Consider the following 24,837-nt stretch of genomic DNA (forward strand, 5'->3'; position numbering starts at 1 on the left):
GGGTGGCAACACTACCCGAACCCGCGGGTACCCACCCCGCCCCTACCCGCTCGGGGCGGGTAATTACCCGCCCCCGCACCGGGGCGGGTTTTAACGGGGCGGGTTCTTGGGCGGGGCGGGACGGGGTCGGGTTTAGGTTGAACCCGCCCCTACCCGCCCCGGTATATATAATATATATGTAAATATATATATTTTTAATATATAATATAGGTAACATATATAAAATAATTAGTAAAATGATTAATAATATTATATCATATATAAATTTTTACTTTAATTTATATTATGTATGTAAATGGTGGTTATATAATTTTTAAAATTTAATTTTATTTGTTGGATTTAATAATTATAGGGGCGGGTAGGGGCGGGGCGGGTACCCGCAGGGGCGGGTTAGGGTTTAACATTTTACAACCCGCGGGTAGGGCGGGGCGGGTTTGATGCGGGTTTTCTGTAGGGCGGGGCGGGATCGGGTAGAGCAAAAACCCGCCCCTACCCACCCCGTTGCCACCCCTAACTAGAAGGGTCAAAGAATACAGTTTCATATTTTGACAAGGAGATAATACTCAATTTGGTCCGTGAACTTGTATGCAAGCCACAATTTAGTCCCTAAAATTTTAATTGCCTTTATTTAGTCCTCAAACTTTATAAACATAACTCATATTAGTCCTTGAAACAATTTTCAACGTACAAACATTAACGGAACACTGTTGTGAACAGCCGGATGCCACACTAAACCTTGTAAAATGATATCATTTTAGTTTTGGGATTCAAATAACCCAAAAACACCATTTACCCCAAAACAACATTGTAAATGGTGTTTATTAAAATTTTACCTAACAAAATAAGTGATATGATACCGTTTTTGAACTATTTAAATGCCAAAACCAAAACTACATCATTTTACAAGTTTTAATGTGACATCTGATAGTCTATAACAGCGCTCTATTAATGTTTTTATACTAAAAATCGTCTCAGGGACTAATATGAGGCACGTTAATAAACTTTGGGGACTAAATAGAGACAATTGAAACCTCAGGGACTAAATTGAGACTCGCGTGTAAGTTCAGGGATCAAATTGAATATTAACTCTTTGACAAGATTCAAGATAGTACCAACTAAAATAGTGCGTCAGCAATCAGTCGCGGAACTTGAAACAAAATTTTGGGAGCAGTAAATTTAACATAAAAATTTAATAATAATATTTATATTAAAATAAAATTTATAAATATAATTATTCTTTAAGTTTGTTACTAATAAGATAATAAATAAATAATTCTACAGATAAAAAATATAAAATAGTTTATAATGGTACTCTTTGAATTTTTAATGACTTAAAATATTCAATAATTGAATCAGAACTAAACTTTTCAACAATTTCTTTCTCAATGTAAATAACCAAACTATCCGCAAGAAAGTCGTCCTCCATCTTGTTTCTTAACCTTGTCTTTATTATTTTCATTGCTGAAAATGATTGCTCTGTGGTAGCTGTAGAAACTGAAAGAGTTAATACAGACGAATCAATTTATCAATCAAGTAATACACTTTTGATTTTTTTGTTTCTGCTAAACATCTACACAGTTCATGAATAGTTGACAAATTCTTCATTTTTAGATGCTGACGAACATCAAGAATAAAATGCTGAAGTTGAAAAGGCAAATTAATCTTCTCTTATTCAATAAAGTTTTCGGGATAGTAGCTGTCAACAAGAATAGAAATCTTAGCAATGCCAAAATTTTTATAAGCATCCTTAGACATGAGAGTAGAGCTCAAACTTAATAGATCCATTGCTTGATTATTAAATTAAAGCATCTAAGCCAACTAAACTATTTTTTATTTTTTGAAAAACTACTACTAATTTTTTTATAAAAAATTTGGGGTAGCCATGCCACTGTCAGCAACGAACTCCATGAAGCCAATTTAAGCTGATGTCTACTTTAGCTGTCTCTATCTTCAAATTGGGAGTTGAGGGGACATTTTCCCATAATTGAGCCCTCTCCTCATCACATAACACAAATACTTGATGTTTTGCATTCTCAAAGTTCATGACTGAGTATGGCACCTCACTTAGCCCTGAACAACCCTTCATGTAGAGTTTCTCAAGATTCTGCAGATCTCCAATGTCCTCTGGCAATTTGGATAGACTTACACAGTCAGATATGTCGAGACAGCGCAGGTTACACAGTCGTCCAATCCCATCTGGCATCTCTTCCAAATCGGAGCATGAACTTAGCCTTAGCACTTCCAAATTCTTCAGATTTGCTGTGTCTTTAGGAAGTGCTGAAAGCTTGTGACAGTTGGTGATGCTAAGCTTCTTTAGTGGGGTAATGTTGCATACCCCCTCTGGCAATTTCTCCAGATCTTTGCAATAGTCAATGCTCAACTCCACTAGATTTGGCATGGATTCTGAGATTGGGATAGAACTGTTCCCAAAAGCCTGGCTTGTGTTGCACATATGAAGCGATAGTTTTTGCAGACTCTTCAGTATGCATAAAGAAGGAACTGAAACTTTCTCCAATCTGATTCTTCTCAAGTTAGACAAAGCACTCAGTATCTCAAAATCTTTTAGTCCAGAAAGATGGAAGCCGTAATTTGTGACTATTAGAACTTTAAGTTTGTTCATTTTCTCCATGAACTGTGGCAGGCTGTACTGGCTAGATCGAATGTTTAAGACTATAACCTCGGCTTCATCAGCTGTCATGTCGCACCAATCCGAAGCAAAATTCTCGTCTGCCCAAGCATCATATATGGCATCAAGAACACAAGATTATGCAAGATAAAGTAATTTAGATTTTAGAAGAGAGGAATTCACAAACCAGTTGATATAGACAATACTCTGGCAGCAACCTTTAGCTGCTTTTGTTCTATCAATCTTCCAGGTAAGAATGACAGTGACAAAAGGCGGCTGAATATTCCTTGCTGGTTTTGCCTTACCCACCATTCAGGATGATCATCTCCATTTAGCTCAATTATTAGTTTCTTTCTCTGTTCAATTTGTTCCTGCTCACTCTGATGGATTGCCAGCTTTCTGAGGAGATCATGTAGCAAGACAAAGTGGTTATTGTAGTACATGTCTGTGTCCTTTGCAATTTTCCTGATCAATTACCATAGTTTAGTCCAGCTATATTATGGAATCAATCTTTACTTGTCAATAAATCAAGCATTTTTAGATAACCAGCTACGAAAAGGATAAAGGATGATGTGTACTTTGTTACTATGAGCTTAATCAAGTTCCTGGTGGTTAAATCATGGATGATGGTCATTGCTTTCCTTCCATTGTCATCAAAGTTATACAGTTCTGCCCACATATCAATCAGGATTGCAACAGGGATCCTTTGGTCTTCAGGAAAAAGGCCTAGATCCATGAAGCACTCCTTCTCACTAACTGAGAACTTATCTTCCAACATATCTAAACTTTGTTGGAGCCGCGAAAGCAAATCTGTATTACCCGACTCCAAAATCGACTGCTTTTCTAACCATTCTTTCATATCTTGCCACACCTCAAAAGGCTGCTGACACAGTGATCCACCAATCACTTCAAGTGCCAATGGTGAACCCTTACAACCTTTCACTATCTGAATTTCAGTGCAACAAAGCAAAAAATCAGTGAACAAGATCAAACAAAGAGCTTGAAAGAGTTACATGGAATACAATACACACATTCAAAGTAGAAAGAAGATAAAGCACCTCATTGACAAGATTATCATCTGGCATGTAGGAGCATTTACTATTAAGTTGAGCCGAGTGACGGAAAAGGGACACTGCATCATCATGATCAAGGGGTTCCAACGGCCATGGGGTGCCAAATCTTTGAAAAGCAACCCTTGAAGTCACCAAAATCTTATAATCTGGTATCTGAAATCTGAACTTGTCAACAAGTGCCTCTGAGCTCTGCCAAACATCATCCAGGACTAATAGTATTGGGCTTCTCCCAACAAGCCTCAACAAAATTCCCAATTTGTTGATGGCGTCTTCATCACTCTGAAACTCGGGCACCTTACATCCGCAGTGCTCAAATAATGTCCTTACAATGTTCTTCAAGTTTGGTGTTTCTGAGAAGGTCACAAAGAAGATATTCCCCCCGAACTTGCCTAGCCAAACCAAGGTAAATTTCTATAATCAAGTAGTATCTAGAAGTATTCCAGAATGCATGATATGCATGACCATTTCACTAGACTAAGAAGAGTAACGGTATATAACTGAAAGCACCTACCTCAATTCTCAAGGCCACTGTAAACCTAATGTATCTGTTAATGCATATGCATAGATAATTATGGTAATATGAATAAAAAAGGAGAAAGGAATTCTTTTCATATTGAAAAACATCAAAATTTTTACGAGGCTTTCCCAATTGAGATACTGTAACTAACAAGAATGGACCACATTCCCGAAATAGCTCAAGTATTGAACTTGGTTTTGGTACGGTGACGGATACACATGACATTCTGGTATGCAAATAAATTGGTATGTGGTACTCGCAAATCCTTCATTCCATGTTTAAGCTCCTACTAGGTTTAACCAAAAGGAGAAATGGAAATCTACCTTTAACATGTGGGTCCCAGCAGAGCTTTTTAGCAAGAGTGCTCTTTCCAGAACCTCCCAGACCAGTCAAAACAAGAACACTGACATCATCCTTGAGAAGCTCAATCCTCAACCTGCTCAAATGCTCATCCATCCCCATACACTTGGGTTCTTCAGGAGCACCACTCAAACCCTGTATCTGGCTCCCACTGAACTTAGCAAAATCTTGTTTTCCAAGAATGTTCAAAATCTCCTCAACCTTCAAAAGAACCTCCATCAAGTTCCTCGCATTCTGAACCTGAACATCAAAGGACAAGTGCCTTTGAAGTGACTGGTCCTCGGACTTAAGCTTCCCCTGGTAGTAAGGGAATGAAAGAAACTTCCGGCGACTTAACTTTCTGGAGCACTTTCGTGCAAGTTCTTGTCCTTGACGTACGCGACTCTGAAGCCTCTGGATCTCTTGTCTTGGTCGATCTAACTTGTCGTTGTATTCCATCATCTGGTCAACCAGTGGTGCTATGTCGTTCAAGGTTTGTATGTTGGTTTCAAGTGTTGGCTTGAACTGTCGACCTTTGTTTATGGTTTCAATTACTGCTCGAAGAAGCTCTCCCATAACCGCTCCAACGGCACCTCCACTGAACAGATCTGCCATACTCTAGTGATCGGATTGTCAGGTCAACCAAGAGATTGATGGTGGTCAACGGCTTCACTACTAAAACAGAAGTTATTGTCTCAGCAAAACAAATGAAGTTGCCAATAGGATTATAGGAAGGATGGTAGCAACTAGCAATGTGTGTTACTTACAAGTTATCGTAAAATAAAATAATATTTTATCAACTACCAAAGTCTTGGTCATTCACTTATATATTTTTTTGAGAAATTCTTGACAATAAGTAATTTTTAGAAAATAATCAAAATATTAAAAATGTTCATGCGCTAATTTTTTTTTTTTAATAGAAGTTTATATATATAACGGAAACACCAATGGTGATAGAAATATAAACAATTCGCCCCAACATATTAATTTGTTCCTTTTGCCGAAAATTACAATTATATTTTTGAAGTTTTAACTACAAAATCTTATTATCAAGACATGAGAAATATACTTTAGACAGAAGAACATCAATTTAGAAATATCTATAAAAACATGTAATTTTTAAATACGTATTATTTTCTTTGAAAATAATAATTGTTACGACATTTATAGTTTATTTAAAATCATAAGAATCCACAAATAATTTCATACACCTAAATAAATAACAAATATATAAGAAAAGTTCATTCTTGTAATTAAGTTCATTCTCTATTATTGTTTCTTTCTTTTTTCACCGAATTAGTGTTTTTGTTTGTTTGGATTTGGAGTCATTCCGTTTGGGAATATGTTAAAAGGCAAAAAGCGGGTATTGAACCCGACGTGAATCGAACACGCAACCTTCTGATCTGGAGTCAGACGCGCTACCATTGCGCCACGGATCCACAGATGTTATCGAATTAAAGTGACATATATTTAGTTTATATTTATTACTAGAATTCGTTACATTTACCAAAATATTTAAGAAGTAATAATCTTATACATATCTCGAATCGTATTACATAACAGCGCATCTACTACAAGGGAAATTACTGTGTTTTCTTCTCCTTATTATCCTTGCCGTTCATTACTTTGGTTTTGATCTTCTGAATAGCCCTCTCATCGATAACTTGATAAGACTTGTTGCATCTCTCTCTCAACCAATTCACTAATCTCTGGACTTTATCCTCGTACTTCACGTATGCTACTGGAACTGTCATGCTCACTATTGTACCTACAAACCGAAAATACAAAATATTCAAGAACATAATTAACAGAGGGAATCTAAATATCCATACAGGAATATATAGCAGGTAAATTAAAACTAATAAGCAAATATGTATCATGTATGTACCTATATAAAGGAAAGTTAGGAGGTCCATGAAGGTTCCAACATAAGAGAGCAACAACAGTCCAACCTCGACTCCCACAAAGACATGCCACTCTTTCTCGGCCCCCACCCAGAACAACAACCTTATTGCTTCTTCAATCCAAACTCGAATAGTGTGGGCCATTCCCATAACCGTTTCTTCTGTCAGTTCAAATCTCGTCAAGCGCGGTGGTTCCCTGAATTCCACACAATAACTCCATTATAGCTTATTAATCTAATTAATCCTTAATAATATATATAAACATAAGAATAATAAATACAAGCAAGAACATATATATATCTTACTTGCCGAAAAGCTTAGTGAGATTGGCATAGAGGAATATGGAAGCAAGAAGGAATATGGCAAGCCACGATATGAGAGTGATGAATTTAAATTGATATAGTTGCATAGAGACCCATGTTGCGGTTGCCAATATGAGAAGGGTTGCATTCAGTTTCTTTCTTCTCCATAAGACCACGTCCTTCACAACGTTGTTGCCATTAACGTGGTCTGCAGTACAAGAAGTCAAGAACAAGATTGGTGCAGTACAATGAAATGAAATAATTATTACCTGGCGAGGAATGGGAGGGAGTTGTTGTCAAAACTTGAGATTCCGCTTCAGGTTCTGGTTCTGAAGGCATAACTGGTTCTGGTTGTGCAGACATGATGGAGAATGAAGGTGAGAGGTAGAGTAAATGTATGATATATGTATGGTTCCTGGTGCAGATTGAAGTGCAAAAGGGCGGTGTTGTGTTACATAGAATTGAAGGTGATATGTATCTTTATTAGTGTGAGAGCATACACGTGTAGCAGTGCATGGAAACGTGGAATCTTTGGAACCTTTTAGCACCGCATTGACTAGTCTAGTGTCATCTAATGTATTGACTTTGATTCTAGAAGGCGCTTCATATGGTAACACACACCTTGATTCGTCATTTAATCAACGAAATCAGTTAACATATTTTAATATGCATTTTATATAAATAGTGTGATTAATAACTAAGAATTTTTGCACATTGGAGGAGAGTCCCAAAACGAAATACTCTGTTCCAATGTGGCTCTGGTGATCTTCTTTTAATCATGAGTTTAATGTCCTTATTTCTGCTATACCAAAGTCTCCAGAAAGTGATTATGAATATTTCTTTCCAATCTATCATCTGAAGTGTGCTTGCATCCCAATCCATCATCTATTTCCTCTTGTTGAGGAGGTGGCATTGCTATTGTCTTTTCTCAAGTAAGGCCGAAAAGTGTTGCAGTCTTTGTAAAAGAGAAACTGATAAACCAAGACTATGTTTGTTTTGGGTTTTTAATTTTATTTGTTGTTTTTAAATTTTGTGATACATATTTTAAGCTCTTATTTTTTTCTTTTTGGAGATACATAAATTTTTACTCAAACTTTAATACTTATAAATTTCTAATTATTGAGAAAAGAGACACATAAGTCTTTTATTGACTAAAAGAAAAGTTTGTGTATCTCAGCACTTAATAGGTTGTATTTATTTTTTACGACAACATAAAATATTAAGAATAAGATATAAAAAATAAAAAAATAAAAATTTGTATTTTTATATTTTATTTTGTAATAAATTAAAATAAATTATAAAAATTTAATTTAGTTTTATTTTTTTATTTAAAAAATTTGAGACAAAAAATATAATAATAAAAAGTATAATTATAAAAAATTAATAAGAATAATAATAAAAAAAGTTGTATTTTTTATTAGTGGTTTTGTATTTTTTCTGTCATGATGAATAAAATATATTACTTTAATATTTTTAAATATAATATTTTTATCAATATCTCTTCTATTAAATATAATTTTGTGTTTCTATATTTTTATTTTCTATCTCTATAAACAAATGTAAATATAGATTCTTGATTTTTTTTTGAAGACATATTATTTTTTAATCAGAATTAAACACTTATAAATAGTCAAAAAGAAAAAAAAAACACTTATAAATAGATACTTAGATTTTTTCTAATTGACTAATAGAAAAATTATGTATTTCAATAAAAAAAAATTAACGTGTCTCAATTTTTAATAATTAGATATTAATAAATATTTAATTTTAATTAAAAATGTTATTCATGCAAAGGATAGTTAAAGACTTTTTTTTTCGGTGTTTTCATATTAATAAATGAAAAATATTCGAAAGTCAATATCTTTTAGTAATATTAGTTAATATTTTTTTATATTATTAAAATTTAAAATTTAAAATGAATTATATATTAATTAAAATAATAAGTTTTATTGGTAATATAAGATTTTTCTTTAACAAATAACAAGCCGCCTCTAAACTAGGGGTGCATGGCTCGACCCAATCCGAAGATTCGGTCTAGTTCTGAATTTTTAGGGGCTAATTTTGTGTGATTTTATCGGGTTCTGAATTTTTTAGGGGCTAATTTGGTGTGATTTTATCAGGTTTAAGACGGGGTAAGAGTCTAAAAAATAGACCCGGTCATTATTTTGAGTTGAGTCCGGATCATAGTTCGAATTACCCGAATTTAGCCTGGTGTCCCGGTCATCGTACACAATTAATATTGTGTTATTAGTGATGGATGATGGCTATTCTTATGTGAAATTTAATTTTTAGAAATTTTAATATTTTGTGTTATTAGTCACTATAAGATTATAAGTTAATGTTTTATGTTTAAAATGTATAAGATTTTATACTAATGCATAATATTGTGTTATTTGTATTGATTTAAATATTTGGTGTTATTAGACAATATTAGTATTGATTGTGGTTATGCTTTAATTTTAGAGAAGAGTTTGTTCTTGTTATATTTTTCTAAGTGAATTTTACCATGTCAAATCATAGTTGAAGTCTTAGAAATTTGAATATTTTCACATGCTAACTTATAAAAAGATATTAAAGTAATGTAATATTAACGTTCCAAATTTTTATTTGGTAGAATCGTGATCCAAAAATATATAGATTTCATCGAATTTAGGACCGAATTCAAATCTAATAAATAGATTCGGCGACCCATGACTAAACACAGAGGATTGGCTTTAAAATTCTAAATTCCATAGACCTCACTCAAGTAGGGTCCATATTTGATGGAATCACCGCAATTGGTAAGGGCCAAGGGGCACCGAAATCCGTTGTTTTTTTTTTTGGTCGATAAATCCGTTGTTTATCTTCCCATATAGCACATGCATCACAGATTCACATCTACCTCCTCTCAATCTATGCGATCTTTAACTTTTATTAACGAAAATTTCGCATAAAAATATAGGGTGTTGCGCATGTGTCGTATGACAAAAATCAACGTTTGAATATTTACAACTTTGATTAAAGAATAGTGCGTTGGATTACACCTGTTACTATCACTATTGCTAATAGTTGACTTCTCCCCTAATTTGTTTATTTGTTTTAATTATTTACAACTTGTTAGTAATATTGTAATCAATAAAATCATTTATGGCGTCTGCATAAACCAATCTCTTCTAGTGCAGGTTGAATTTGAGGTTTGTGTTAACTACTTGGTCGTCCAACAAACACTCGCTAATTGCTTCATTGCTAATCCAATGAACCTCTTATTAATTTTAAAACACCTCGCATGTATTATCACCATTTTTTTAAATAAATTCCAAATTATTATTATGAACGTAGTTTTGAAACTTCAATCTCTCGTTTCGGAGCTCTGTCTGGTATCAGTCTGATCTCAATTTTCACTCAATTCACCATTGAAAAATTATACAAGCATGGTCCTTCTCACTTAATTTATACTCAATTTACCATTGAATAATGATGGTTAACTTATGCTCAGTGTGATCGTGAAGTTTTGTTGAGAATGAATTCGATTATCATTAAATAAAATGGTATACAAATACAAATGTCTTTCCGTCAAATCACCTTCTCACATGCTACTAAAAGTCAAAATAATGTTCTGTCGGTGCTCCTTTCGCAACTACTTTCTCTTTAGTTTTTAGAAGAAAATACATTAATTTTTTAAAATTTTACATCATTAGTAAGGAATCAAAGGTACAAGAAAAGAATATGAAAATAACTTCTTCTTATTATTATTATTCAGTACAATAGGTATGAACTCGTTGAGAAATCTTTACATGGGCATAGTTGTATGCTTACTTAACTTGCGTTATTAAGCATCTTAAAATTTTCACATTTTAATGTAATTTGTCTAACAACTATTTAACACGCAAGAAGTTCAAAACAAGAATTTGACGGCGACTACTTACATGAAGACAATTTTAATCATTACGATGTGAAATTCTTCTATGAGACAATTTTAATCATTACCATGGAAACATGAGAAAAATGCAAGAAAATTTGAAGTAGCAGTTTTAATGTTTTACTTTAACATGAACAGTGTTTTAAGTAGGTATATATGCATACTTAATAATTGATTATTGGTTGATGGATTATTTTTAAAATGCCTTTCCAAAATATGTCTAGACAGGGTAAGTACAAATTAAAAAGATTCTGCTTTAATAATGATACATGATAATATGATAGGAAATACTTGTACCATATCCATCATGGAGAGACATAGTGTAAAGGAGACAGAAGCATAGTATTCCTTTAGCTATAAGCAAATATAGTAATAACCAACACGCGTTAACGCGTTACCCGCGCCGAATACGAGATAAATCAATTTCAAAATAAAATCATAAATAAATGACATACATTATACTATAATAATTATTATCCATTACAAAGGTCCAATATAGCTACATTTTCTTCATATATTAATCCTCCAATTCTAACAAGTCGGTGTCACTCTTCTAAGTTCTAACAGAACCATCCCCAGATCTAACACGTAAAATGGGAAGAAGCACAAGCATGTTACACTCGCTGTGTCTCGTTGTTGCTTTGTTGTGTGTGTGTGCAGTGGAAGCAGAAGATGCATACAAGTTCTACACATGGACGGTTACTTATGGCACTCTTTCTCCACTTGCTACTCCACAACAGGTTGGTGTGTTTCATTGGATCTCAGATCTATTTTTATTTTGGAATTCTCTTTCTGACACACATTGTTTTGTGCTTACTTTCTTCAAGGTTATCCTCATCAATGGCCAGTTTCCTGGACCAAGGCTTGACCTGGTAACCAACGACAATGTAGTTCTCAACCTCATCAACAAGCTTGACGAGCCATTTTTGATTACTTGGTATGGAATATGGATCTCACTTTCTCATCAACGATGTTTGTTTGTTTGTTTGGATTCTAACATTGTGGTCACAAACATATATAGGAATGGCATTAAGCAAAGGAAGAACTCATGGCAAGATGGAGTGTTGGGAACAAACTGTGCCATTCCTCCAAACTCAAACTACACATACAAGTTTCAAACCAAGGATCAGATTGGCACCTTTTCCTACTTTCCATCAACTGCATTTCACAAAGCCGCTGGAGGATTTGGAGGACTCAATGTCTATCACAGATCTGTCATCCCAATCCCTTATCCAAACCCTGCTGGTGATTTCACTTTGCTCATTGGTGATTGGTTCAAGACCAACCACAAGGTAATTAACCAACCAGGATTATTACACTTTGCTCCATTCTTGATGAATCATGAAGAAATTGAATGTTGGTCTTCTTGATTGCAGACATTAAGGCAGACTTTGGATTCTGGAAAATCTCTTGGACTTCCGGATGGCCTTCTCATCAATGGCCAAACACGCCCTACGTTTACCGGCAACCAGGGTAAGTGTATGATAATGAAGGATATATACATATATACTTATATAGTTCAACTATGGACAATTCTTCAAACTTTGTCAAGATCTATTTTTGCCAACAATATTTGGGGTTTTGATTTTCAGGACAAACCTATATGTTCAGGATCTCAAATGTGGGGTTGTCAACCTCAATCAACTTCAGAATTCAGGGTCATAAACTGAAACTAGTTGAGTGTGAGGGATCACACACTCTACAGAACTTTTATGACTCACTTGATGTGCATGTTGGCCAATCAGTTTCTCTGTTGGTAACCTTGGACCAACCCCCAAAGGATTATTACATTGTTGCCTCAACAAGATTCACCACAAAAGATCTCACAACAACTGCTGTGCTTCACTATGCAAACTCAGGTTCCCCTGCATCTGGACTCTTGCCTCCTGCTCCCCCTGCTAATAAATATGACTGGTCCATGCAACAAGCTACAAGCTACAGGTTAGTATGAATACATAGACACTGGGAAATTAAATATAGACCTATTTGAAATATGACAAACTATGAGGTTATGTGCTTGCTAATGATTTTGATCTGTTTGAAATGAATTACTGATGCAGATGGAATCTGTCAGCAAATGCTGCTAGGCCTAATCCACAAGGATCATTCCACTATGGAAAGATAACTCCTACAAAGAGGTTTTTGTTTGCCAGTACAGCACCCTTGATCAATGGAAAGCTCCGGTATGCTGTTAACTCGGTCTCCTATGTGAACTCGGATACCCCTCTGAAGCTTGCTGATCACTTCAACATCCCCGGAGTTTTCGACACGAGTTCCCTCCAAAGCAATCCCTCGAATGGCGCAGCACGCATTGCTACCTCGGTGGTCCCAACTGCTCTCCATGATTTCATTGAGGTTGTTTTCCAGAACAATGAAAATGCCATGCAATCTTGGCATCTTGATGGCTATGATTTTTGGGTTGTTGGGTATGTGCTTCCGCTAGTATCTATCTTTACTTAGAATTATATATTGGATAGTTCTATTGATGCTCATTGCTTCAATTACAGTTATGGTTTCGGCCAGTGGTCACCCAACAGTAGAAATACATATAATCTTGTGGACGCTCTGACCAGACACACTGCCCAGGTTTGTGTCCGAATACTTAAGAAATTAGTTGAAGCGACAATTATTCTGAAACAGAAAGAGTAATTAATTGGATTGATTAAAATGAATGTAGGTGTATCCAAACTCTTGGACTGCAATATTGGTGTCCTTGGATAACCAAGGTATGTGGAATATGAGGTCCTCAATATGGGAGAGGCAATATCTTGGGCAACAATTCTATCTGAGGGTGTGGAATGCACAGCAAAGCCTTGCCAATGAATATAACATTCCCAATAATGCCCTCCTTTGTGGCAAAGCCGTTGGACGCCACTCCTAGAATCAGTTATCAGCTATCACCTTCAATTTCTAGTCATGAGAGCATGACTACATTATATATTCTTTTTAGAGAAGAAAGTCACAGAGGGAGAAGTTCATTTCTCTGTTTTCAGGCTCGGTTACTTCTAATGTGTCAAATTTTTCATTGCTTATTTATAATTTGACAATCAATTCATCCGGTGTTGTTTACTGTTATAATTTGAGAGAGGTGTACTTACTGCACAATGTGGCTAGTTGAGAAAGCAAAAAACTAGCCCTGCGTCCAGGAATATATAAGAATGTACTATCAAATCAACTTGCTGAAGGTTGTTCAAGATTTAATTATAGGTTTTACATTTGAGCTTTAGATGTGTTATATATTTAGAAAGAAAAGGTTTTATCGCACTGCCTTTTATCGCACTGCCTCTTAAGTTATGTATTTTACCTAAAACAATTAGAGTACCTATAGTAGGAGAACATGGGTAGTTAAGCTAAGGGAATGGATCGTCTTAATTGTCAATAAAAATTGAGAAGATCTATTCCCGTTAAGCTAACCGTCTATAATGCACGGATATCGACTCAAATACAAGACATAATATAACATGAAATAGAGATACATGAATCTTAAATTCTTATAAAATATGAAAACTCAATATATATATATATATATATATATATATATATATATATATATATATATATATATATATTATAAAGTATTTTTTAAATAAATAATAATAATATTTTAATATTTTATTGATATTAAGATATAAATTAATAAAAGTTTAATTACTTTGTTGGTTCTTACAGTTTCGTAAAATTTTCAATTAGACTTCTATATTTTTTTTCTTTTAATTGGGTCTCTGCACTAATTTTTTTTTAAATTAGTTTTTTTAGTAGTAATTGACTTAATTTTATAGGGACCCAACTAAAAAAAATTTTTGGTGCAGAGACCCAAATAAAAGGAAAAAAATCCAATTAAAAAAAATTTTGGTGCAAGGACTCAATTGAAAGGAAAAAAAGTACAGAAACCTAATTAAAAATTTCGCAAAACCTAATTAAAAATTTCGTGAAATTATAAGAACCAACAGAATAATTAAACCATTAATAAATTATAAATCTATAGTGAAATTCTAGAATCTTACTGTACTTAACTAGTGAAATTTTTGTATTCTAGTCATTTTTTTCTCGCAATTGCCTTTTTTTGATAGCATATCGTAAAAGGAGTAATCTCTGCATATAAGCAATTAACGCTTACAAGTCTTACAAGTTCTTTACCTTCAAACGCGCGTCTTGTGGCATGTGTATTTCACGCGCCTCCTTAATAGACTTTTAAATCAATTAACACGCAAATATATAACTTCCTTTTTTCAAAGGATTTCGTTTCCTTTTTCGAATTTCTTGCCTTCTTTGTTCGATCTCGTTCGTGCGTTTCTCTTTGCCTTTTCATTCGTTGTTTACGTTCGTTTCTCACTAGTTTCTCCTTCGTTATTTACGTGTGTTTCTCTCTATTTTCTTGCTTCGTTTTTCTCGATTTTCATAGTTTCTGAAATCAAGCTTTGAAATCGTTTTGAAGATAATGGATGATTCAACTTCAGATTGTCAGCTGAACCAGTGCGAAGTGGATTTTGAATTTGAATCGAATGAAGTTTCTGAGGTGTGATTTAGTTTCAGTTAATTATTGAATATGAATTTGATTCAATTAGTCGTTTATGATTGTTTAGCTGAATAATGCGTGAACATTGACTGTGAAATTAATGCGTGAACATTGACTGTGAATTAAATCTAATGTACTAGTTTTGATTAATTTTGTGTATTTTATATCAGATGTTCGGGTGTAGATCAGAACTATTTGGATGTATTTTAGGGAAGTTTGGGTGTATTTTCAGTTTATGGCTTTTCTTATTATTTTAGTTGAGTTGTTGTCGCTCGGGTGTAGATCATGAATATTTGGGTGTATTTTAGTTGAATTGTTATTTTTTTATGACGTGTAGAAACTGTATAGTATATCCTTGTTTTTAACATGGTGCATTTTGCAGCCCTTCTGTGATGTTGATGATCAGTTTGTTCCCAAGGTTGGAATGACTTTTAACACCCTTAAAGATGCTGCAAAATTTTACAAGGACTATGCGAAGGCTACAGGTTTTTTTACAAGAGTTCGGAGCACAAATAAGAAGGGAAACGAGATTAAGAATCAATTGATTACATGTAGCAGAGAGAGAAAATGGAAATCTAAAATATCTCCGACCGAGAAGACAAATCCCACAGCTGGTTTAAATTGTCCTGCAAGAATTTATATACACACATTGAAGGATGTTGGTGCTTGGATCATTTCAAAGGTCGTGTTGCATCATTCACATCCTTGCTGTCCAACTCAAGCAGAGATGCTCAAACAGCACAGGGAACTAAGCATGTCTGTTCGTCGTACAATAGAGAATAATGAGGAAGCTGGTATCAGACCAAGCAAAACTTACCAAACATTCGTTGCGGCAGCCGGGGGTCACCGCGAGTTAAATTTTATCGAAAAAGACGTGAGAAATTACATCTCGAGAGAAGTGCAGAATGTTTCAGAACAAGAAGATGCAAAAGAATTCGAGAAATACTTATTAAGAATGAAAGAGAAGAATCAGAATTTCTTTTTCGAGCTCGAACTCGAGGACGATCAGTCAATTAAGCTTGCTTTTTGGGCCGATGCAAGGAGCAGAGCTGCCTTTGAGTATTTCGGAGATGTTATTTCATTTGACACCACCTACAATACAAACAGGTAACATGTTGTTCTGGTTTATGATGCTGAATTAATGTTATTTTATGAATCTGCTGCAGAGGTGTATATTGGAGGTTTTTGGGTGTATAGGATCATTATTTGGGTGTATTTTGTTGATTTTAATTCTGTTTTGTCGTAATCTATTTCAGGTATAATCTGGTTTGTGGTTCTTTTGTCGGGGTGAATCACCACGGTCAGTCAACACTTCTTGGATGCGCTTTGATGAAAAACGAAGATATTGAATCATTTAAATGGTTATTTCAATGTTGGCTTCGTTGCATGGGAGGAAATGTTCCGAAAGGGATACTCACCGATCAATGCACGTTAATGAAAAGGGCTATAGAGGCTTGTATGCCTACAATAATTCACCGTTGGTGTATTTGGCACATCACAAAGAAGATTCCAAGCAAATTAAACAGCTACAAAGGACACACAAAAATCGAACAAGAAATGAGCCAAGTTGTTTGGAACTCTCATAGCAAAGACTCATTTGATAGGAATTGGAATGATTTTCTGTTGAAGTATGGTCTTGTGGACAACAAGTGGCTTTTAGGTAATGATGTTTAAAATCTGTAGCAGAGGTGTAAATTGCATGTTTTTGGGTGTAATATAGTCTGATTTGGGTGTATTATGCAGATCTTTACGAAGACCATCATATATAGGTTCCAATTTATCTGGATCACCACTTCTGGATCGAGATGAGAAGCACACAAAAGAGTGAGAGCATGAATTCATTTTTTAACAAGTTCATTACCCGGAATAGTTCACTTATCCAATTTGTCAAACAATACGATAATTGCCTCAGAAGCAGGGAGCAAAGAGAGAGAATCCGATGCTGCAGATTTTCACACCATCATACCGTGTGCAACAAAATCCTCCATAGAAGCTCAGTTTCAACATGTGTATACTCACCAAAAGTTTAGGGAAGTCCAAGAACAATTCAGAGGGAAGGCGAATTGCATCACAAGATTAACGAACTCCGCTCTAGGCTATTCAGTATACGAAGTTGGAGAACAAGTTTCCAGCTCAATATTCAACAAGTTTGCGGTTACTTACGACTCAGTAGCAGCCCAAGTGAAATGCCAGTGCTTATTATTCGAGTCAAGAGGGATATTGTGCCGTCACGCCCTATGCGTGTTAAGCTTTCAACGAGCAATCCAAGTGTCACCGAGATATATATTGGAACAATGGAGCAAGAAGGTAAAGTGGCAACACACACACATCAAGACCAGTCACGACGAGTCACTGTTGGAGCCAAGAAGCAAGAGGTTTGACGAATTGGTGTTACGTTTGCAAAATATATGCGAATTTGCATCAGAATCCGAGGAGCTGACTGCCATTCTGCACCGTGCCTACGATAACGTCATGGTTGAGATGGAAGAACTAAAAGCCAAAAGGAAGGGGACATGTTCGTTATCTCACGAAGATGCCAACTTGGAATCCGTTAACAAGCTTCAAAGCCCTCCAAGGGTTCGAACAAGAGTACGTCTAAAAAGTAGGCTAGGTTTAAAGTTGGACAAACAGATTGCAAATGCCTCAAAGAAGAAGAAAACGAAAGCTCTAAACGAGGTAAAAGTAATATTCTTTAAATATGTGGTGATTGAGTTTAATTTTCTTGTTAATAGTTTTGCTAACATGTGAGTTTATTATTTCCTGTTAAACCTTTTTTATGCTGCATCAGTGGTGCAACCAAATTCCAGCCAATATCACGGACATATTATGAATTATCAGTTCAGGGAACTAGCAGCAGGGGATAGTTTTTTGGGTTATAGTAACAGGATAGGGGTGTAACGCTCAGCTTTTGGGTGTATTTCTGAATTTTCTTGTGTTTGACATTTTACTTTTATATTTTTCAGATTATGCTGTTTAATGTTAGAAATTATTGTTTTGTTTAAGTTTTTATGGTTTAAGGGTTAGGGTTTAGGGTTTAGGGTTTAGGGGTTTAGGGGTTTATGGTTTAGGATTTAGGGTTCTTGGGTTTAGGGTTTAGGGTTTTGAGTTTTAGGGTTTAGGATTTAGAGTTTTAGGGTTTAGGGATCTAGCATTAGGGGGATATAATTTTGGGTGTATAGTGAAATTATTTGGGTGTAAAATTCAATTTTTTGGGTGTAAAAATCAATTTTTTTATATTTTTTGAGATGCTGCTGTTTATGTTAGAAATTAGTGTTTTGTTTAGTTTTTATGATTTAAGGTTTAGGGTTTTAGTGTTTTAGGGTTTAGGGTTTTAGGATTTTAGGAGTTTAGGATTTTAGGGTTTAGAATTTAGGGTTTAGGATTTTAGTGTTTAGGGTTTAGGGTTTAGAGTTTTAGGGATCCAGCATCAGGGGATAGAATTTTGGGTGTATATTGAAATTATTTGGGTGTAAAATTCAACTTTTTGGGTGTATAGAAGGTTTTGGGTTATTTTCCTTCATTTTTTAGAACCTGTAATATAGAGCTTTTGAATACAGCAGAGACAATTTAATTATGAAAAAAAATTATAATAAAACTGGATTATATTCGCAGAATTTTACAACAAGTGTTCAAACTATTCCAATAATACATAACACTTAGATTAATCACTGTCAATATCATAAGAATCTATCTGAAAATATGGAGTCAACAACAATGAGGATGGCTTGGACAAGCTTTCTGCATCACTTCCCCTAATGGCTTCACCTCTGTCTTGATTCATTTCATGGAATAGAATTCGGGAAGCAAATTCTACTCTAAAGTGATACACCTCCTCCTACAATTTAAAAGAATATTCTTTTTAATCAACTATGTTAATTTAGTAAAGTAATAGAGAGTTATATAGTTTTAAACACAATTACTTGAGTCCAATTGTCCCACTCATACTTTCCCCTTTTAACGTTTTCAGGCTGAATTATTTCAAGCCATTTCATTACATAAATTGCACAATCATAGCTGAAAAACAAAAAATAAATTAGCAAATTAATATAGAAAAGATTAATTTTCAGAGTGAAAGATTTATACCTTGTTTTTTAGCCTGATATGTTAATATATGGTGGTTCAATTTCGTTATCCTTTTTCCTGAGAGGTGCCCCCAACATATACCATCATTCTCGAAATTACATATCCCTAAAAACAAAAAACAAAGAAAAATATAAGAATAAATTTAATAAAGAATACACCCAAAGGAGCACAAACTACACCTTATATTGAACAGAAATACACCCAAATATTAAAATACAAAACACGGAAATAACTTACAACGAATTTATTTAGCTTCATTCTGGCTTCAGAGGGACATGTCTTGTGATACGGGTCAAGTATATAAAATTTTCTCTTTCTTGCATCAGCCACCATATCCACCAATGCTCTGAATAGCAGACAGGTGCAAAAATCTGAAGCATGTCCATATTGAATAGTGTTTTAGTTTAATTGGCACATAAGCAAAGAATTGTGATAAGAAGCTTTAGAAACGAAAACTTACATATGGATGTGATGCTAATTTTTTGAGGTCCAAGAAGGGTATAAACATTGGCTAGTCTTCGACCCTAAATGGCTTTTTGGTTTTAGGCTGTAAGAATTTTCCATCTGGATGATTTCTAATGGCCATGTTCTGCAACATTTGTGAAACACCAAATAAAATATTTAATACACCCAATAGATTACAGAAATACACCCAAACGATTACAAAAATACATCCATACGATTGCAGAAATACACCAAAGGATTAAAGAAATACACCTAAATTTCGTTGAAGTACACCTTACCACAATATTAGGAGGGAGACAGTATATTTCTTCTTGAAATCTTTTAATGTTTTGTTGGTTAAGGATGAGGCACATGGCAGTGACAATCTAGAAAAAAAAAGTCCAAATCAATTTACATCAATCAACATTGCAGTTACATTTTATGATAAAATCATTAATGTTATTCCAATATTACCTCAGCTTCTATATGTGTAGCAGCTTTCAGAGATGCAAAGTGGACTTTTGACAAAATGAATCGATCTTGGGCTTTGAGTGTGCACACGGGGTCATACTCATTAGTGCTTCCATCTCCATATGTCTTCACACGTGTGGCCTAGACGTAGCATTTCTCTTTCATTTCAGTCGACATCTTGTTGATCTTCATAGGAGTTTCAAACTTTTCAAAAATTTCTTCGCCACTTTGCTTTTCAATCGGTGGTCTTTTACCTTTTGCATAATCCAATGCTGTCTTCACCCCACTGTTTGTAATTTTTTCACCAGTTCCTCTAATTGTTCGATTAGTTTTGGTGTTTTAGGACTTTTTGCCCTCTTCCCCTCTTGCGTCGGTGCTTCTTCTTGGCTTGAATCAATCAAGCCAAGGCTGAATGATGGCATCAAACCTTCTTTAGGTATGTAGGATGCTGTCCGGGCCATCATCATCAGTGCAGCAGCGTCTTCTAGGGCTGGATTACTGCGTGTTGACATATAACATACTATAAGAATAAGAATAGAAGAATGATATTAAAAACCAAATTTTATTATGCTGAACTTACATTTTAGATGGAGCTGGTGGAACTGTGGGTGTACTTTCATCAGATTTCGGGGGTTGTCGAGTGCTGCAGTGTTAGATAAAATGAATCATGTTATAAAAAAACCAGTTACAGATTAATTGTGAAGATATACATCCAAATAAGGACAATATACACCCCAATAATAACCAAGTACACCCGAATATCATTCCTCACCTTTCTATTCTTTCTTCACTAATTTTCTCTCTCGGAGACTTTGTGGGACATAAACTTGAATCGAAACTCTAAACAAGAGAAAAATAAAAAGTTAAGAAAGCCCGTTAAAATTCATGATTATAAGGTTGAAATTTAGTTATAAAACTCACATTGAAAGCGCTTCAGGTTGTGAATGTGTCTCCGTCTGCACAACCATCATGTTCTGTTGAGCTGGGTCATTGGCTAATTCTTATACCAGACTTAACCTGAAATACATCCAAATAAAGTCAAAATACACCTGAAGCATTGAAAAGAAACACATGCTTTGTTTTTTGAGAACTTACGTAGTTGCAGTTTTTGCTTTTTTTTCTGCCTTTTTTTTCTTGAATAAAACATTAAAGGGCTTTTTTTTCTAAAAAAAATATATACAGAATTAGAAGCAGAAGGTAAAAAAAAGATAAAAGTAACCGGTATTAGAAATAGAAATTACATGCTATCTGCCAGTTTGTTTATGCTGCTTTGATCTGTTTGTTCTTGAGACAAAGGATCATTCTCAATTCCTAAGTTTACCTCGGGCATTCTAAGCATTGAATAAACATCATTCAGTAAAAATACTTTACAGTTAATTTAGGATAACAAGATTTTATCAAATAAAGGTTCTTACATTTTGGATGAGTCATAGTGACCTTCTGTCGATCGCAGGTCAACTCCCTTCTTCTTGGAAAACCAAAAACAATTATCAGCAACCAAAACACCTTAAAATCGGTAATATACACCCTAAATATAACAAACCCCTATGCAGAAGCTTTTTCATTGTTTTTCTTCTTTTTTGATTCCCTTAAGAATTCTTCTAATACTTCAGTTTCAATTTCAGATCTGATAGTACATGCATAAAAGAACATGTTAACAAATATAATTTTGATGATAAACGGTAATATAGCTTTACAAAGTATCTTACCCATCATACAATTGAGTTTGTTCAGGAGACGAATCCTCAACAATGGGCTTTCTCTTTTTGGATTACGTCCTGGAAAAAAAAGTATGAATAAGAAAAACAAAATAAAATTGATCATAATAAAATACTATCCAAAGCAGTGCATACTTTTTGGCGGTAGTCTGAATTTTTTTCTTTTTTTTTTTGTTTTTTATTGGTAATGATTCTTCACTTCTAAAAGTTAATGAGAAATACTCTGTTAATACATCAAATTTTGAAAATAAAGGGAAAAGAAAGCAATGATAATTTCAGAATCTTACTTATCATTCGATTTAGTTTCTGAATTGGAATCCTCTTGAATCTGCTTCCTTTTTTTGGATTTCATTCTGTAAGGCAAACAATCATTAGTAAAAAAATACCCTAAAAGTGACAAAATACACCCTAAAGTGACAAACTACACCCTAAAAGTGACAAAATACACCCAAGTATATTACTTACTTTTTAACCGTTCTGGTGGGTTGTTTCCTTTTTAGTTCCTCTGAGTCTTCTTCAGACTCAGACTCAGAGGAAGAATCAACTTCAGTTTCAGATGTATCACTCTGAGATGATGATGAACTTGCCTACTTTTTTTGTTTTTTTCTTTCTTTTCTTTTTCCTTCATTTGTTTCAATTTCTTTTTTGTTTCTGTCATCTTTATGATTCCCTGAAACAGTAGAAATATTAGTTTACATCATCTACGTAAATAAAATACACCCAAGGTATTCTATTCACTTACCATATGTCCATCTATTTCTACTCTCATCCTTTCAACCAACTGCTCTCTATTCCAGTTGGTAACCCAGGGTCGTCCTGGTCTTTTTTCTCCTTTCTTGTCTTTGTTTTTTGACATATGGAAATAGACTATCATCAAGGCAAAGAGGCAGCCATCGATTGATTTTTTCTTTTTCAGATTGTAATTTGTCCATCTTAAAAATTGGAGCTAGGTGCACAGGAGAGATTTTGTTTATTGTTGTTGGTAACAAGAACGCCATCTATATATAGAGGATGAAAATCCTCTTGAACATCAGGCGATCTTATTCATTTTCAACACCAATACTCATCATCTCATCGGTCAGATTCTTTAGAGTCTTCCCCTGGAATCTTCTAAAAATTTGTTTGTTCTCTTCAGAAAGTTCCTTATAACTGACTTTCTCAGGAAATAGATCTCCTACAAAAAAGAAAATAATTTACACTGCAAATCACTTGAAATACACCCAAAGATCACTCATATATATCCAAATATTACTCATATACACCTATATTTATTTCTTGATTACATGATAGTAGAATAAGATATTACGAAGAATGGAAGTATAGAAGTTTTCTGTAATCAGTTACCTGATGCATTGAGGCCAAGTGCAGCCCATATTGTGCTGGGTTTAACTTTAAAGGAACCATAGCTTGTTTCGAGTGTGTTTTTCCCCAATTTAAAGGAGTTAGCCAACTCCTTTAATAGTTTGTGATGCACCCTTAATGGCGGGATGTGCATCAGTCCAGCAAAACCTAATTCCCGAACAATCGCTTTCTTTGCCTCGCTCATATTTTCAAATTTTTCACTCAGTAATCTGGTGGCACACTTCAAGTCTTTGGTTTGCTGTAAAAAAAACCAAAATTAGAGCATTTAAATAACATATATTTGTATTAGAAAAATTAATTTGTTCTAAGATATATATTTGTGCTTATATTGTATTTTTTTCCACCTTGGTTCTTGGTTGCCATTTTTACTGCAATAAAAAAGAGATACTGTCAATATATAAAAAAATACACCCAAATATCAAAGATATACACCCAAATATCAGTCAGATACACCCAAATATCAGCCACATGCACCCAAATCCAATCCTATAAACATTTTGTTTTTTTAATTAAACGAAATTAAATGAGTCCAACTCAACCAAACATGTATAAAATGACACTACAAGGTCAAGCACAATTAGAACAGTACCAGTTAGACTTTAATAATCCTAATATATATATCAGTCCCATACACCTCTACATTTTTTTTGGATTACTTGACATTATATGAGTTCAGAAAGATATTTAAGTTCAAAATGCTACTAGAAGCAACAGTCGCATTCCATGTCCGACATATACATCCAAAAATTCGCCATATACACCCAATAATCTGCCGTATACACCCAAAAATCATTTAGAAGAGGAAGAGTCTTTCATGTAAACATGCACAAACCTACTTAAAAAACATATAAACATGCACAAAATATGTACCAAAACAGATCAAAACACACGTTAAAGCATTCACTAGAAGTACATAAAATAGCCTAAACGAAGAACAGTTTCATCAGAACAGTAATATGAGATCTAAACCAAGAACAGTAAAACAGAGAGAGAAATACTGACGATATAGTGCTTCGATTTCGAAATCAGATACAGAAATGTGAAAAACCTAGAAGAACAGTAAAACAGTACCTTGTATAATGTTTGTTCGTTCTTTTTGGTGTTTTTTTATGGAGATTTGAATGATTCCTTATTGATTTCTTCTACTTTTCGCCAGGAGTTGGACGGTTTCTTCAGAGCTTTGTTTTGTTTCGAACTTGGCTTGAATCTCGACGGTATTGATTGAGGAAGAAGAGGAAGAGTTTTTCATTATGAGCGCGCTTTGGAAAAACGAAACGTTTGAGTAAGGCGCGTGGTTTTTACGTTCGAGTGTGGTGAGTGTGGTGCACGTCGTTTTTGTTGAGCTTGGGCCAACTTGTAAAACTTGTAACTCAAAAAGGCTTGTATGTGTAGCAGGCCTGATGTAACATCCCTTCCAGCAAAATACCTTGCTTAAGTCAGGGTATTTCTACTAGAAAGAACATTACGTAACCTTTTCTAGTATTAACTACTTAATTATCGAGCCTTTGTATCGAGTTCGCGTTTCAGTTTTAAGAAAATGCCAGAAAATTTTTGTTTTTATTCAGTAAAGTCATGTTTCAAAGA

General features: G+C 34.4%; 4 protein-coding genes and 1 non-coding gene across 5 annotated transcripts; 1 reads left to right on the forward strand and 4 right to left on the reverse strand.

Moving 5' to 3' along the window:
- Positions 1-1,644: 1,644 nt before the first annotated feature.
- On the reverse strand, positions 1,645-5,352 carry LOC112748758 (probable disease resistance protein At5g66900). The gene is made up of 5 exons (XM_025797003.3): positions 4,540-5,352; positions 3,685-4,088; positions 3,205-3,572; positions 2,814-3,091; positions 1,645-2,727 (listed from the first exon to the last, which is right to left on the reverse strand). The coding sequence occupies exons 1-5, from the start codon at positions 5,168-5,170 to the stop codon at positions 1,892-1,894; spliced, it is 2,517 nt and encodes an 838-aa protein (XP_025652788.1). The 5' UTR covers positions 5,171-5,352; the 3' UTR covers positions 1,645-1,891.
- Positions 5,353-5,922: 570 nt separating this feature from the next.
- Positions 5,923-5,994, reverse strand: TRNAW-CCA (transfer RNA tryptophan (anticodon CCA)). Its single transcript has one exon. It is a non-coding gene; the product is annotated as a tRNA-Trp (tRNA).
- Positions 5,995-6,001: 7 nt separating this feature from the next.
- Positions 6,002-7,219, reverse strand: LOC112748760 (reticulon-like protein B13). Its single transcript, XM_025797005.3, has 4 exons — positions 7,031-7,219; positions 6,765-6,969; positions 6,444-6,655; positions 6,002-6,323 (listed from the first exon to the last, which is right to left on the reverse strand). Exons 1-4 carry the CDS (start codon positions 7,122-7,124, stop codon positions 6,139-6,141), a joined length of 696 nt encoding a protein of 231 aa, XP_025652790.1. The 5' UTR covers positions 7,125-7,219; the 3' UTR covers positions 6,002-6,138.
- Positions 7,220-11,102: 3,883 nt separating this feature from the next.
- On the forward strand, positions 11,103-13,885 carry LOC112748759 (L-ascorbate oxidase homolog). Its single transcript, XM_025797004.3, has 8 exons — positions 11,103-11,399; positions 11,487-11,596; positions 11,681-11,951; positions 12,036-12,132; positions 12,252-12,600; positions 12,720-13,085; positions 13,167-13,245; positions 13,337-13,885. The coding sequence occupies exons 1-8, from the start codon at positions 11,253-11,255 to the stop codon at positions 13,538-13,540; spliced, it is 1,623 nt and encodes a 540-aa protein (XP_025652789.1). The 5' UTR covers positions 11,103-11,252; the 3' UTR covers positions 13,541-13,885.
- Positions 13,886-18,741: 4,856 nt separating this feature from the next.
- On the reverse strand, positions 18,742-23,615 carry LOC114925291 (uncharacterized). Its single transcript, XM_072218559.1, has 17 exons — positions 23,598-23,615; positions 23,236-23,491; positions 22,634-23,065; positions 22,357-22,561; positions 22,179-22,244; positions 21,883-21,951; positions 21,589-21,800; positions 21,415-21,504; positions 21,095-21,190; positions 20,946-21,013; positions 20,754-20,816; positions 20,177-20,671; positions 20,002-20,088; positions 19,719-19,847; positions 19,496-19,629; positions 19,259-19,363; positions 18,742-19,010 (listed from the first exon to the last, which is right to left on the reverse strand). The coding sequence occupies exons 2-3, from the start codon at positions 23,435-23,437 to the stop codon at positions 22,932-22,934; spliced, it is 336 nt and encodes a 111-aa protein (XP_072074660.1). The 5' UTR covers positions 23,438-23,491; positions 23,598-23,615; the 3' UTR covers positions 18,742-19,010; positions 19,259-19,363; positions 19,496-19,629; positions 19,719-19,847; positions 20,002-20,088; positions 20,177-20,671; positions 20,754-20,816; positions 20,946-21,013; positions 21,095-21,190; positions 21,415-21,504; positions 21,589-21,800; positions 21,883-21,951; positions 22,179-22,244; positions 22,357-22,561; positions 22,634-22,931.
- Between the last annotated feature and the right edge of the window lie 1,222 nt (positions 23,616-24,837).

The sequence above is a fragment of the Arachis hypogaea genome, chromosome 15, assembly GCF_003086295.3.
Source record: "Arachis hypogaea cultivar Tifrunner chromosome 15, arahy.Tifrunner.gnm2.J5K5, whole genome shotgun sequence".
Classification (NCBI taxonomy): Eukaryota; Viridiplantae; Streptophyta; class Magnoliopsida; order Fabales; family Fabaceae; genus Arachis; species Arachis hypogaea.

Bases quoted from the DNA above. Each gene is read 5' to 3' on its own strand.
- LOC112748759 (XM_025797004.3), top strand. From the start codon at position 11,253: ATGGGAAGAAGCACAAGCATGTTACACTCGCTGTGTCTCGTTGTTGCT. The intron at 11,400-11,486 runs GTTGGTGTGTTT...ACTTTCTTCAAG, and splicing joins CACTTGCTACTCCACAACAG to GTTATCCTCATCAATGGCCA. The intron at 13,246-13,336 runs GTTTGTGTCCGA...AAATGAATGTAG, and splicing joins TGACCAGACACACTGCCCAG to GTGTATCCAAACTCTTGGAC.
- LOC112748758 (XM_025797003.3), bottom strand. From the start codon at position 5,170: ATGGCAGATCTGTTCAGTGGAGGTGCCGTTGGAGCGGTTATGGGAGAG. The intron at 3,092-3,204 runs GTACACATCATC...GTAATTGATCAG, and splicing joins ATTAAGCTCATAGTAACAAA to GAAAATTGCAAAGGACACAG. The intron at 2,728-2,813 runs GTTTGTGAATTC...ATGCTTGGGCAG, and splicing joins AGTATTGTCTATATCAACTG to ACGAGAATTTTGCTTCGGAT.
- LOC114925291 (XM_072218559.1), bottom strand. From the start codon at position 23,437: ATGAGCGAGGCAAAGAAAGCGATTGTTCGGGAATTAGGTTTTGCTGGA. The intron at 23,066-23,235 runs GTAACTGATTAC...TCTTTTTTGTAG, and splicing joins ACTTGGCCTCAATGCATCAG to GAGATCTATTTCCTGAGAAA.
- LOC112748760 (XM_025797005.3), bottom strand. From the start codon at position 7,124: ATGTCTGCACAACCAGAACCAGTTATGCCTTCAGAACCAGAACCTGAA. The intron at 6,970-7,030 runs GTAATAATTATT...CTTGTACTGCAG, and splicing joins TCCCTCCCATTCCTCGCCAG to ACCACGTTAATGGCAACAAC. The intron at 6,324-6,443 runs GTACATACATGA...TTCGGTTTGTAG, and splicing joins CCTAACTTTCCTTTATATAG to GTACAATAGTGAGCATGACA.